Genomic DNA, 15,133 nt, shown 5'->3' on the forward strand with positions numbered 1-15,133 from the left:
TACTAAACCTTTCCTAAAAGAGCAAACTAACTCTTCTAGCACAACTGAAAGAAATGGAATGCATCAAGAACGAAACAATAGGAGATACGGCCAAGCACAGTAGTGTCACAGGGGTCTCCCCCAACAACTCTTAATGAACCAGAGCTCCTAGAATACTTTAGGGAAACCCATGATTGCTTAAAATGGTATATCACGCTGCTTTGAATGTACAGTGTGAATGTGGCCGACATCTATCGCGAATAGATTTGTGTCAATCTGAACTTTTTCTTTGGTTTATTACGGTTGATCATGGCATAAGTATGATGCCTGAGTTTTGAGTTTCCTCTTCCCTCCTTGTTCCTTTTCCCTTGTGTGCTGTATTCTTATTAATTGGTTTGTTTGTTTATTATAATGTTAAGCTTGTGGGTAGGGAATGTCTTGTTCTGATTTCATGTAAGCCACTGTGGGAGACATTTTTGGCTGAAGAGCGGGGTACAAATACTCTAAAATAAATAAATAAAATGTTGACATAACTTAAAATATGACATGAGATCCTCCATTATGAATCTTGCTTGAACCTGGCAATAGCACCCCCCACCCACGTGTGCTTTCGAGCAACTAACATACAGAGAGGCATTCCGCCTCTGGGAGCAGCGGCAGAACAGATCTCCCCAAGTTTTTTCTTCTTACTTCAGAGCAGCCATTGGGGTGGGACGAGGCATGGAACTGGATCAAAGCAGCAGCACCTCCTAATTTTTAACATTTCCGAGTGTATACCGCACTCAGCTTCTTAACTCTGCTTTTACCGGAGGACAGGCACGTCTGTTCAGACACATACTTGCAATGCTATTCTCTTCTCCAAACTTTATAAACAATAAAACACCCCACTCAAGAGAAAGCAGCCCCCTGCTGTTGAGACCCCTTGCTGAATAGATAGGATTATTCCAAACCTTGTGGTAGTGAAGGCCTCTGTCCATAGATGGTCTATGCAAAGCTCTGGAACAATGAGTTCCGTTTCCGGGGCCAAGAACGAGTCCATCGCACTGTTTGGAGAATGGCAGGCACTGTGCCTCCTGGGAGACTGTGCATGGTTGGAGAAGTTGAATCTCTGCACTCCTGAGAACGAATGCACCCCTAAGGCCGGGGAGTGAGATCGGCTGTGAAAAGAAAACCATTTTTCCCAGTGATGAGTTACACGCCCAACACCCCTTTTTTTCCACCAGAAAGCCAAGGTGCTCACACTTCCAAGAGAGGAGGAGGTCTACGTTTTAATTCTCCACTTCAGATCTTCAACTATAAACTCATGGGCTTCTGGAAAGCGGCTATCTTTCAGCAGGCACCAGCATGTATGATACGGAGATAAAAAAAACACTGGTCTCACTTTCCACACTGTGCAAGGGGATCCAAAGAGCTGTGTGGCAGCCACAGCGGCTTCCAACACGGTGTAAGAGACTGCAGCCTGGATGAAAAACTGACGCAATCCTTAAGTTTGTACGGAACTGCTTGAAACTTGCACTTGGGGTGATGGGAAAGAGAAGCAGGCTCTTAGGATCCTGCTTAAAGGTAAAGGGATCCCTGACCATTAGGTCCAGTCGTGACCGACTCTGGGGTTGCAGCGCTCATCTCGCTTTATTGGCCGAGGGAGCCGGCGTACAGCTTCCGGGTCATGTGGCCAGCATGACTAAGCCGCTTCTCGCGAACCAGAGCAGCACACGGAAACGCTGTTTACCTTCCCGCCTATTTACCTACTTGCACTTTGACGTGCTTTCGAACTGCTAGGTTGGCAGGAGCAGGGACTGAGCAACGGGAGCTCACCCCGTCACGGGGATTCGAACCGCCGACCTTCTGACCAACAAGTCCTAGGCTCTGTGGTTTAACCCACAGCGCCACCCGCGTCTGGATCCTGCTTAAGGACTATAATTAGAACTGCCAGCAACAGGTTTTATTGGAATGTGTGAATGTGGCCGTGTAGCACTGCAAGAAGGAAGCAATAGGCCCCTAACACCCAGGAGCATACAATCTAAGCCTCCACCGACCTCCAGATGTTTTACATTACAACTCCCAAAAGCTATAGCCAGCACAGAAATATTTCTTAAGGTAATGTTCTTTGCAGCTGGCCAGGAATTGACAAGGCAATTAACGTTCCAAGGGGGCAGGGAACCTCTACAGCAGCATTTCCAAAATGTGGAATGTGGAAACTGCAACGTCCCTATCACAGTTTCGTAATGTAGGAAGTAAAGAGTGAAAATGGGGGTTGTGTTCAACACAGCACTAAGGCAGGGTCCCATTAGCGCAAGGATTACTGCTAGCAGAATGGGATTCTCCAAACCTCTCCTCCACCCAACTGCCCCCTAAATCTGCTCGAGCGATTCCCCCAAACTTTCCAGACCAGATTTGGGAAGGGTGCAGGGCGTGCATGGGCAAGTTCTATTGCACTCATGCCAATCTTCGCATGAATAAGGCCAAGTTAGCTGAATACCACCAGAGTCTTAATTTGCCCCGGTGGGAGAGAAAGGTTGGTGACCCAGCAAGATCTGAGAGGCTAAAATCTGCTAGGGAAGCTGAAGAGCAGCGAATGCATTTCAGCTTACGAAAGATATGATACCTGCCTCCACAACCCTTTAAGGCTGGAGTCTGAAGCCGCAACCACCCGCAGAAGATTTCAGTAAGCCAGGATTTGTAGCATGCATGGTTCCCCCGTATAGTTCTTTGCAAATCGACAACCAAAGCTTACCAGCCTACCTTAGAGCTGCCATGTTGGATATGGAGGGTGATCGGGAGTGAATGCTGGGGGACGATGCTGACCTGCTCTGACTGTGAATAGAGGAATAGTTCTGGAACGGGGAAGCCACGGGCGAGTCGCCCTTAGAGAGGCTCCGAAGGTGGACTGTGAAGGAGCTGCTGGCGGCCGCATACTGAGGGGTCCCCACCTGTTCGGAGAATTTCAAGACAGCGCTTTGCTCCTGCAGAGAAGAGCACACACACAAAAAATCGGCTGCTGTTGTTCAAAACTGCATAGCTTTTACGTAACAGGATACCTTGAAGTACAGATCTAACTTTAAAACATAGAATCATAGAATTGTAGAGGTGGAATGGCACCTAAGAAGCCCAACCCCCTGCAATGCAGGAAGATGCAACTGACCCATACAGGGATCGAACCTGCAACCTTGGTGTTACCAGCACCACGCTCTAACCCACTGAGCTATCCAGGCTCTGTCACATGAAACGTATCCAAAGTTTAAGGGGCCAACTAAACAAGGAGAGGAGAGGTCCAGGATCATAAAAAAACATAAGAAGAACCCTACTGGATCCAGCCAAAGGTCCATATAACCCTCCTCCTCCTCCTTCTTCTTCTTCTTCTTCTTCTTCTTCTTCTTCTTCTTTGGTGATCACTCATAGCTGAGTAAGATTGTCTTTCATCAAATCAGCCTTAACAGTGAGTCCGTAAGTGACTGTGGAGGCCAATTCTGGATCCACATGTCCTTCCACAGTGGGGACATAGGTTTCCGGGCGGAATTTGATCACGGTGAGTTTGCCAAGCGTGCCTTCCTCTTAGCACGCTTCTCCCTTTCGTTCTGAGTTTGAGTGTCTTCAAAGCCTTTGGTAAAGGCTGTTCTCCAATTGGAGCTCTCACAGGCCAGTGTTTCCCAGTTACAGTATTGGTGTTTATACTACATTTTTAAAGATTTGCCTTGAGTCTTTAAACCTCTTTTGTTGACCACCAGCATTACACTTTCCATTTTAAAGGTCAGAATAGAGCAGTTGCTTTGGAAGATGATAATCAGGCATCCGCACAACACGACCAGTCCAACGAAGCTGATGCTGAAGAATCTGGTGATCTTTGCTTCCATATAACCCAGCACCTGGCTCTCATAGTGGGCAAACAGATGCCTATGGGAAGCCTCCATGCAGGACCTGAGTGCCAAAACTTATGATTTTGAGCAACTACATACAGAGGCATCCCACCTCTGACAACAGTGGCAGCACAGATCCCCCCAGGTTTTTCTCCTTACTTCAGAGCAGTCATTGGGGTGGGACGAGGTATTGGAACTGGATCAAGGCAGCAGAGCCTCCTAGTTTTTAACATTTCCACGTGGATCCTGCACTTGGCTCCTTACCTCTGCTTTTACTCGACGAAGTGCCCAGATGGTATGCACACTCTGAGTGGCATCGTACGTCATTAGGATGGAAGGCTCAGCGTTGAGGAAAACAATTCTCATCGAATAGTCGGCAACGTACTGTACTCTGGCAGAGCCAAACAAACCTGCTAAGCGGGAGAAAAGTCAGGTTAGCCACCTAAGAGAAAAGGCCACGCAGGGGACATACTGTATTTTTCGCCCTACAGGATGCACTTTTCCCCCTCCAAAAATGAAGGGGAAATGTGTGTGCGTCCTATGGGGCGAATGCAGGCTTTCGCTGAAGCTTGGAGAGCGAGAGGGGTCGGTGCACACCGACCCCTATCGCTCTCCAGGCTTTAGGAAGCTATCAGCAGGCCTGGGGAGCCCGCGGGAGTTCCCACAGGGCTCCCTAGGCTGCGGATAGCAGCCTGCTTCCCAGAGCGCGGGGCGCGCTGAAAGCAGAGCGCCCGGTGCTTCGGGAAGACATTGGGCAGCCCCACAAGCTCGGGGGACAGCGGGGAGGCGCAGCACCACCATCCCGCTGTTCCCCGACCTGGTTTGGATTCCCCGACCTGGTTTGGGGGGGGGAAATAAAGGGGGGGAAATTCCTTTAATTCCCCCCCCAAAAAACTAGGTGCGTCGTATGGGCCGGTGCGTCCTATGGGCCGGAAAATACGGTAGTTCAAAAACAACATGCACACACCATCGTAAACATTGGCAACAAGGAGAAGGCAGTAGTGTGGTGGTGCAGAACTAATGTGGGGCCTTGTGGGGCTGTAGTAATATGCCTTTGCTTGGGTTATTTTCAGCTTTGCAGACTTCTATGTCTATTTCAACATAAAAAAAACACCCTATTGCAGTACGTAAGTCACCTGCATTTTAGAGGATGAGAAACAAGTCCCAATAATATATTAACAAAATGAATGAGCACCTCTCAGCAGAAGGCTAATTACAAAAACCTCTTCCTGGCATTCCCAATATGGATTATTTTAAAATTTAGAGAGGGCAGAATTAACCTCTTGAATTTATTCACAGCTACATTTTCCTGAAAAGCTCACAAGCTCAGCACTGTAAGATAGTTTCATATACGTTGTATTGTAACACTTAAAAAATTGTATAAAAGGGTAGTTTATAAATATAATCAATGTCTTTTGTCCTGACCCCTTGGAAAGTATGAAAGTATTTCTCCTGTGTGTGCTTGTTAGGGGTAGACCCCCCCCTTTTAATTTTCTAATTCTACTACCATTAATGCAACAGAGAGTTGAAACGTCTTCAGCAAAATGTCTTTTACTAAGATAAAGGCTCAAAGGTTTCTTTTTGGATTTTGGTCTCCCCAATCAATCACATTACAGTCCTTGCTTCAGCTACCAAATACTATAATTGAGGCCTCCAGAGAAAGAGGAAGTGCCAGGATTTCCCCTGTACTTTAATCTATTTCCACGACCTGCTAAATTTTATAACTAATAATTAGTGCCCAGGTTGGTTTGCTTTTTTCCTCCTCCCTCCCAATCCTTTTACCTCTTGTGCCCTGACTTTTTGATTGTAAGACTTAGAAAGATTTTTGCTGCTCTGCGAGCTTGGTTCTCCTAAAGAGCAGAGCAAAAAATGCTCAGTTGATGAAGCAATTAGTGTTCCAAATTCCTAAATGTCACCAAAAGCAGGGACCAGCAAAACGTTCGTCAAGCATCTCCGAATACTGCTCAGCTGGACTTGTTTTTCCTCCTTGTTTTTAAGAATTACATATTTTACCTGCTGACTTACAAACCATTGGTGTTATTTCATCTAACGGATGCAGCATGCTGAACATGGTGGGCAAAGGTTCTCTGAAAAGAAAATGGGGCAAAATATTAAGCACTGCAGGCAAAACGGAGAGCAGCAACTAAAGGCTGCACTCCTAACCTGATTTACCTGGGAGTAAGCGCCACTAAATTCAATGGTGCTTACCTCTGAGTAGACATGGTTAGGATCACAGACTTAACTCAGTACAGCATCCTAAATGTATCATGAACTGGTAAATAACAGAAGGTTTGCATATAACAGCAGACTGTAGTTTGGCAACCCAGGAAGCGTCCCCTGAAGCTGGGAACATACGGGGAGGCAGGAAGGAGACACGCTTATTCCCAGTCCTCCAAACCACAACTCGGAAGATCAGAGAACATGACATTTGAATACAGCCTGTATGTGTTGACTTTAATAAGTTAGTATCACATTCAGAAATCGTTTTTAAGTTGGTTTATGCTTTTAATTTATTTTTAATTTAAAACTTTGAAATGTAACCCCCAAAAAGTAAGATAGGTAAATAAACAAAGTGTGTGACATTATATCTCAGAATATACAGAACAGAGCAGTCCTACTACAGAGCAGTCCGAACAACTCCAGGCACGCCTGGAAGAAGCGGACCATTTGGATCCCTTCCAGTCGGGATTCAGGCCTCATCATGGGACTGAAACTGCCTTGGTCGCACTGGTTGATGATCTCCGGCGGGCTAGGGACAAAGGTGAGAGTTGTTTCCTAGTTCTGCTGGATCTCTCAGTGGCGTTTGATACCATCGACCATAACATCCTTCTGGACCGTCTTCAGGGGCTGGGAGCTGGAGGCACTGTCATACAGTGGTTCCGCTCCTTCCTCCTGGGCCGTGTTCAGAAAGTGGTGGTGGGGGATGAGTGTTCAGACCCCTGGGCTCTCACTTGTGGGGTGCCTCAGGGTTCTGTCCTCTCCCCCATGCTTTTCAACATTTACATGCAGCCACTGGGAGAGATCATCAGGAGGTTTGGGCTGGGTGTTCATCAGTATGCGGATGATACCCAGCTCTACCTCTCTTTTAAATCAGAACCAGTGAGGGCGGTGAAGGTCCTGTGTGAGTGTCTGGAGGCGGTTGGAGGATGGATGGCGGCTAACAGATTGAGGTTGAATCCTGACAAGACAGAAGTACTGTTTTTGGGAGACAGGAGGCGGGCAGGTGTGGAGGATTCCCTGGTCCTGAATGGGGTAACTGTGCCCCTGAAGGACCAGGTGCGCAGCCTGGGAGTCATTTTGGACTCGCAGCTGTCCATGGAGGCACAGGTCAAATCTGTGTCCAGGGCAGCTGTTTACCAGCTCCATCTGGTACGTAGGCTGAGACCCTATCTGCCTGCGGACTGTCTCGCCAGAGTGGTGCATGCTCTGGTTATCTCCCGCTTGGACTACTGCAATGCACTCTACGTGGGGCTACCTTTGAAGGTGACTTGGAAACTACAATTAATCCAGAATGCGGCAGCTAGACTGGTGACTGGGGGCGGCCACCGAGACCATATAACACCGGTCTTGAAAGACCTACATTGGCTCCCAGTACGTTTCCGAGCACAATTCAAAGTGTTGGTGCTGACCTTTAAAGCCCTAAACGGCCTCGGTCCAGTATACCTGAAGGAGCGTCTCCACTCCCATCATTCTGCCCGGATGCTGAGGTCCAGCGCCGAGGGCCTTCTGGCGGTTCCCTCATTGCGAGAAGCAAAGCTACAGGGAACCAGGCAGAGGGCCTTCTCAGTAGTGGCGCCCGCCCTGTGGAACGCCCTTCCAGCAGATGTCAAAGCGATAAACAACTACCTGACATTCAGAAGACATCTTGAGGCAGCCCTGTTCAGGGAAGTTTTTAACATGTGATATTTTACTGTATTTTTGGTTTCTATGGAAGCCGCCCAGAGTGGCTGGGGAGGCCCAGCCAGATGGGCGGGGTATAAATAATAAATTATTATTATTATTATTATTATTATTATTATTATTATTACTAATATCATGTTGTGCTTTGCACTCTTCGAACTGATACAGGTTACAATTCCAGGATGAGGCACAGCATAGTCACAAAAAACCTGGTTCTTGCAGATATTCATGCTGTCCAAATACCTGTGTATGCTTCTGGGGCTTTTCGGTTAAGTGATTGACACGTTTGTATGTACTTTAAATTGATACCAATCTGCTACAAAGGTGCCTGCGTGTTTTTCAAGTCAGTTTATTTTCAAAGGGACACTTAGCATAACTTGGAAAATTTAGAAATTAAAATCAGATTAAAAGGAAAATCTCATGAGATTTTTATCCACTCTGTTAACCACAGAATTATCCTGCCAAGAGACATGCCAAGGAATGAAGTTAAAGAGCCACATAATGTGTGGGCCATCACATTTACTAAGGACACTGGACCATCTTCTTACCATGCAGTCAAGAATCAATAAAGTCTAATTACCTGGCTGGGCTAAGAGGCACTTCGTGCGAAGAACTGCTACGTTCAAACAGCAAGCCATATTTTGTTGGCCAGACATTGGCTACCTATATATATATAAAAGTTATATTTTAAAAAACATTATTCACATGTTTATATCCATGATATTTGAAAGCTTCTGATTTTCAGCTAGCTGGCAAATAATGTCAAGGCTTTAGGTACCAGGACACAAATGATTTCTGCTTTGTTTATAACATGGGTGGGGAACCAAGGGTCAAATACAGCCCTCCAGGTCTCTCTCTCTCCCTTGGGACTGTCCCCAAGCCACCCCCCACCCCACAAGCCATGCCCTTTGCCAGCCCTGCTTTGCCCCCTTCTTTTTTGCCTGGCTGGAATATGTCTTTGAACTCGGATAATGCTTCTTACTTCCCTGCAAGGATGTCAGGAGCAGGTGCCGGGAGCAAGTCAGCAATAACTCACACGGCGTCTGTTAAATTAACTCTTTATTCAAAGAAATATGACAGCTCAGGAGGCCAGGCTTAGTGATCACAGCAACTCTTCCCGATTTCTGAATTTGGTTTTCACATATGCTTACCTGAAAGGGCAAAGAAGCAATGTGATCCTTTCCTTCAATGCTGTGGATATTTATGCAAGAGCTCTGTAATATACAGATACACTTTTCTACTACTTCGGTGCTATCTGAAATTGGGGAACAAATAAGCATAATTTAATAACCTTCCATTCAGCTACCCTTCTCCCAAAACCAGACTGCATTGCACACACTTGGTTTTGGGAAAACTATAGCATATTGCAACAGATGGTGCCTTTCAAGTTGGATCATTTATTACTGTTGTTTTTCATGTTGACGCCTGCAAGCAGATTTTAAACAACTCGTGAGGAGAGAAAAGTGAGGCATACGTATTTCCAGACTTCAAATGAAGCCTAATAAAAATGAAACATACCTTCCGTTTTGTCAGACTTATCCTTGGGTATAGAGAAATCACACCACAATGCCTGAAACAAAATAAAAATATTCAGCAGGAAGAGTAAACCAGGTCTGGCTATCGGAAAGCTCGTTATTTGAAATCTCAGTTATCTGAACACAAAGAATTATACCCAAACCTCACTACACGAACAGCTGATTCAGATATCTGAACAGCCAGAGTTTGCCCACGTCTTCATTTGCGTTTTGCCGGTCAGGGGCAGCCATTTCAGGCAGAAACCGCTTGCATTTACTATTTGCAAACTCCATCTGCAAGTGCCTATGCTTATTTTATTTCATTTACTTCCTTCAATGTATAGCCAGACCTTCCTCTTTTAATTATCCAAAGGTGGGTTACAATAAATACATAACACATCTGAGTCAGGACAACAAAAACATTTTTTTTTTATTTTTTTATTTTTAAATAATATTTATTAAAATTTTCAAAAGTACAGAAAGTAAAAATTAAAGTACGTTCAAAGCCTTATTTTCATACATCTACTTTCCGGGACTCCCCCCTTCCCCCACCCCTACCATATTCCCCTTTCATATTGTTGGCTCCACAAGTTCTCAGTTCTAATTAAAACATAATTTGTTTAAACCATTATTCAAATTTAAATTTAAATTTATACAATCCTCATATTGAAAGACAAAAGTTCTCTCCCCAAGGCCCACCCCATTTCCATTCCACAATTTCCCCTTTTTTTTTTTTAATGATAAAAACACCCCACACGATAGAAATATAAGAAATAAGAAAATAAAAGGTATAGTAAATGAAAAGAAACCAATTCAGAAAAAAGTTGACAAGCCTTTGGATTCTAGTTCTCCCCCCGCTGTCCCCGGTTTAATTTCCCTCTGATCACCAATCTATGTTGTCTGCCTGGAATTGTTAAAATCCATAAATCCCATTTTTCCCCCAACTCCTTGCTGGCTTTTCTTTTTATAATTATTCATAAAGTTATTTTTAAACAATTTAGCTTCAAATCTTTAATAGGCCTCCCCCCATTGTTCTTTCCAAGTTGTAGTCCAGTTTCCTCTTGTTCTGCTTGTTTCCTCTTGTTCTGCTGCTAGTTTCCTCTTGTTCTGCTGCTAAGACGTTCTTGTTCAGAAATTTAGTAAGTCTGCAGGGATTATTGTTATTCAGGAACAAAAACTTGCGTTCAGTCCCTCTTCAATAGAAAAGTTCTATTGTCTCTTTTAGCTGAACACCCTGTAGACACAATATTGCAGCTTTCCCAGAAGATAACCAGTCCTGTAGAATTCCAATGGTATTTTTCCACTCACGACCTTCTTTGTAATGTCCCGAAACTCCTCTAGGGGGATTGTTGTAACTTTGTTTTCTCTAGTCCAGAAATCCGATTGTTATCCATGTTTTCGCCATTTTGTATCCAAATTTTAACAGATTGTAAAAAATTTGTAACAAAATTAACCAGCAAAGTCCTCATAGTAAAATCCTCTTTGTATTTCCGACTTTGACAGCTACTTTGACAGCTGTCAAAATCTCCTTCGCTTTTCGCCAGGCTCCCTCCTTAATCACCCCGGTTCCCGGGGGGGGGGGGGGTTACGTTTTCCTTCTCCCTCAATTCTTCCTCCAGCACAGTTCTTGTAGTTTCCCATCGTGGAATTCTTAGTTTAATACAATTCTTTTTGGACCTTGGTTTCCCAGTCCTTGTTTTGGAAGGTTTACAATAGGGAGGGGGACTGACTTCCTTTTTGGATCCCCCCCCGATCGTGTCAAATCCGAAAAAAAATTCTTTTTTTCTCCTTTTAAACCCGGTTTCCCAATTACTCACGGGTTGTTGTTAAAAGTCCGAATTCTCAATGGAAGAAGTCAGCGCTCTCCGCCGGATGGCATGCGGCTTCGCTCGGCAGGGATAGCGAAGGACTCAAAGCACCACGCTTCTCCCCGGCACCCGATCCGTAGCCTTTAAAAAGGCTCCTTCACGAGTCGGGAGGGCGCTAGCGGTGCCAGCCGAGTCTCCATGTCCACGGCCTCCGTGGCCGTGGTTTTTAAGGGTCCCCGCAACGCCGGTGCGGTAGGACCCAGCCCCTGCCGAGCAGGCTCCCTCCGGAGCTCGGAGGGAGTCCGCCATTCGGCGATGGCGCCAACCCGGAAGTCCCTAAAACATTTTTTTTTTAAAGTAAGAAAAGAATTATTTCCGCAAATATACTACTACACCAGGCAATACTGGCAAAATGACACAATCCACACACCAGAGCATTTCCTGTGTAATACACTCTTTTCACCTAAGTCACAATCTCCATTCATTTTTCATTCTCCTACCCTGCCTTATCCCTGGCGGGATTCAGAAAACATGTTATAATCCTAACTACAGTAATGAATATACAATAAAAATGCTCCTCTCTGCCCCCATCATATTATTCTCTCCTCCTCCAAGTAGTGCTGGGAGAGACTCCTGCCTGAAACCCTGAAGAGCTGCTGCCAGTCAGAGCAGACAATACTGAGGCAGATGGACCTGACGTGGCATAAGGCTGCTTCCTATGTTGCTGCTTGCTTATATAAAAAGACCACACAACCCGAACTCCTGCATATCTGTGCCACTGATCCCCACAAGGCTTTCTCCTAAGCAAGTGCAAGGATAATTCTGGCCTCGGTTTCATATGCAACTTGCAGCTAAAGAAGCTAAACCATGCCATTTTCCATACCTGCAAAACAGGGCTGTCCACCGTAAACGCTTTGTAAACTGCAGAAGCTTGGCTTTTACTCCCTCTGCTCCAAATGACCATATTGCCAGCCACGTAAAGCTCTTCATCGTACTCGACTTCTTCGCCAACATCACTAATGCCCTTCCTTAGCTGCCAACTTTCCTGAAGGGGGGGAAATGAATAAGAAATATTAGCAAATGCTGTGTATTATGCTTATTGGTGTGATTATTTTTCAAAGACTATCTAGTAGGGAACAGAGAATGGTCCTAGCTAGTTGTAGCTACATTAAGCCGATCTTGCCCTGATCAGTAAAAGTTGAACACATTTCAGTTTTCACGGCCAGAAGGAGCACTAAAGTGATTTAAAGGGAAATTCTGGAACACTCTGGGCGGCTTCCAACAAAATATTAAAATACAATAGTCTATTAAACACTAAAATCTTCCCTAAACAGGGCTGCCTTCAGATGTCTTCTAAAAGTCTGGTAGTTGTTTTTCTCTTGACATCTGGTGGGAGGGCATTCCACAGGGCAGATGCCACTACCGAGAAGGCCCTCTGCCTGGTTCCCTGTAACTTGGCTTAGTAGAATCTGTCCTTTTATTTAAAATGCATCTCTGGGTTATTTGTGGGGCCTGCCTGGTGTTTTTACATGAGTAGAATGTGTGCTTTTATTTAAAATGCATCTCTGGGTTATTTGTGGGGCATAGGAATTCATTCTTCTTCTTCTTTTTCTCCAAAATATAGTCCGGCCCTCGACAAGGTCTGAGGGACAGTGGACCGGCCCCCTGCTGAAAAGGTCTGCTGACCCCTGACCTATCTGTTCATGTTATTAACATTCCTTGCATAGCTGTCAACGTTTCCCCTTTTTAAAAAGGGAAATTCCTTTATTCCGAATAGGATTCCTCGCAAGAAAAGGGAAAAAGCTGACAGCTATGGTTCATTGAGCGTTCACTCATCAATAAAGTATCAAAATGTGTACCACCTATTCCTATGACTTAGAAACTATTTTAACAGACCGTTGTATTTTCCCATCACGTCTTCTCCTCTTCCCTTCCTCATCAGCTGATCATTTTGATTCAGAACCATAGAACTGGAAGGGACAATCTAGTCCAACCCCCTGCAATGTAGGAATATTTTGCCCAACCTGGAACTCGAAACCACAACCCTGAGATTAAGAGCCTCATTCTCAAACCAACAGAGCTATTCCAACGGCACACTGGCACATAGGCTTTGTCTGGTTTAAATGCTGACGCCAAAGGCAGCTCTACCTTGTGTTTCTCGTGGATCGTAACTTCCTGAAGGGATCCCACCAAACCGGCCGCTCCGTCCGACGACCAAAGTTCCGAGGCTGGTTGCAGCTGCCGAAGTTGGAGGTTCAGCGCATTCGGGTGGTGCTTGCAGTGGTCACGGCCAAAAGGGACAAACTCCTGCAAATCCCCTGCTGCAATCATCATTACCCTCTCTTCATAGATGTTCGACATGAGTTCCAAATATCAACATTATTTCTGAAGAAAGACCCAATATAGAAGCAGAGGTGGTTTCAAGTGTGACTTTTTCAGCATGCACAATACTTCGACTCTCCCTTATTCATTTGGCTGCCCTCATTTGTCATTAGCATCACCAGTGCTTCTTTGGTTAAAAAAAAATATAAAGGTGCCGGTACTCATATTGTGATAGAAGCGTACTGTATATCTGAAGAAGTGTCTCCACCCTCATCGTTCAGCCCAGACACCCAAATCGGCCCTTTTATTGCACTGAAAATGATCAACCTACACTGAAAATGCTTGAATCAACTGGAGCAAGCTTTTATAATGGAAGTGCACTGACTTGTAACAGATGCCGTGTATTAAAGGAATATCTTATGGTTGACAGAGTAACCACACAATCCTAACCATGTATCCTTAGAAATAAGTCCTATGGACTTCAATAAGCTCACTCCTAAGCAACTGAGGTTAGGAGTGCAGCCTAAGTTAAGCACTGGCTCCAAGCATATGTTCTAGGGCTAGGCTACACATTGCTCGTAGAATTGTAGAGTTGCAGGAACCTCAACAGAAGCTTACATCACAGGCGGCCATCCAACCTCTGCTTAAAAACTTCCAAGGAAGAGGATCCTTGGAATACCACACCACTTGGTGTGTATCTTGTCCTTTGGACATATGATGAATGGGCAACATAAAAAAAATAATAATCTTGTGGTTATTTGGGGAAGCCAACTCAACAACCTTCACAGTGCAATCCTCTTATGTGTTTACAATTGGGAGTCCAACTGAGCTCAACAGCACCAAAGGCGGGCTTTGGTGTTTCTTATGCTTTTTACGAATATCCCCAGTGATTGCTGCCCTTTGCAAACCCAAAAAGCTTGACACTTGTGCTCCCCCCCCCCCTTCCCATACATCCTGCTTGAGGAGTCCTGGCAAGAAGAAAACTGGAAACCCCAATCGGAAAAGGAAGAAAAAACAGGTCGCTGGGGTGCTTTTCTCTACCAAAGAGATTGCTTTTTTATTGTTATTATGGTATGCATTTTTTAAAATTGTAAAACACACACAGCTTGCAATCTCAAGATAAAGGGCGGTATAAAAACTAAATGATAATAAAAGCAATAGCAATAACAACCACAATATATCCAATATTTAAATTGTTGTTGTTGTTAGGACATGGACAATTATTATTATTAGGACATGGGTTATTATTCTTATTAGGACATGGATGATGATGATGATGATTATTATTATTATTATTATTATTATTATTAGGACATGGACAAGTCACCCTGCCCTCCTCCGGGATCGATGAGCCGGGCGAGGCTGCAACCCGCACACCTCTTTGCCCGGGAGGAGAGCCATGCCAACCCGGCGGCTTCCTCCCGCGCGCAGGGCACGCGCCTCGAGCGCGGGGCGGGGATGCAGATGCGCGCGCGATACGGAGCCCCGATTCCGCGCCGAAGGAAGCGAGCCGCGGGAAGGGATGGGTAACGGGTCCGAGGGAGGCTAGGAGAGGCTGGGCTGGGGGGCAACAACTGGCTGACGAACCTGAGTGACACAGGAAAGCGCGGTCGGCTGCGGGCCTGGGCTCCAGCGGCTCCTCCCGGTGTCTCTTGCCTGGGTAGCGGCGGGCGGGCGGGCGGGCGGCGCGGTCTCCCTCCGAAGTTCTCTCAGACGGGCGCCGCCATCTTGGGACTCCCATCACCGCCCGCGCGGC

General features: G+C 45.6%; 1 protein-coding gene across 6 annotated transcripts in view; it reads right to left on the reverse strand.

The window, feature by feature from the left end:
- Positions 1–15,133, reverse strand: part of ANAPC1 (anaphase promoting complex subunit 1) — a 60,064-nt gene extending 44,931 nt beyond the window's left edge. For 2 of the 6 annotated variants that reach the window (XM_077925496.1, XM_077925494.1), the window contains exons 1-10: positions 14,965–15,131; positions 13,204–13,440; positions 11,939–12,100; positions 9,252–9,303; positions 8,885–8,988; positions 8,314–8,396; positions 5,847–5,920; positions 4,098–4,246; positions 2,722–2,942; positions 930–1,136 (exon numbers count right to left, since the gene is read on the reverse strand). In XM_077925496.1, the coding sequence (XP_077781622.1) occupies positions 930–1,136; positions 2,722–2,942; positions 4,098–4,246; positions 5,847–5,920; positions 8,314–8,396; positions 8,885–8,988; positions 9,252–9,303; positions 11,939–12,100; positions 13,204–13,416 (1,265 nt within the window). In that variant the 5' untranslated portion in view covers positions 13,417–13,440; positions 14,965–15,131. Of the gene's footprint in view, positions 1–929; positions 1,137–2,721; positions 2,943–4,097; positions 4,247–5,846; positions 5,921–8,313; positions 8,397–8,884; positions 8,989–9,251; positions 9,304–11,938; positions 12,101–13,203; positions 13,441–14,964 lie in introns of all 6 variants that reach the window. The other 4 variants (XR_013392123.1, XM_077925498.1, XM_077925497.1 and 1 more) reach the window with 4 other exon arrangements.

This window comes from Podarcis muralis, chromosome 3, assembly GCF_964188315.1.
Source record: "Podarcis muralis chromosome 3, rPodMur119.hap1.1, whole genome shotgun sequence".
NCBI lineage: Eukaryota > Metazoa > Chordata > Lepidosauria > Squamata > Lacertidae > Podarcis > Podarcis muralis.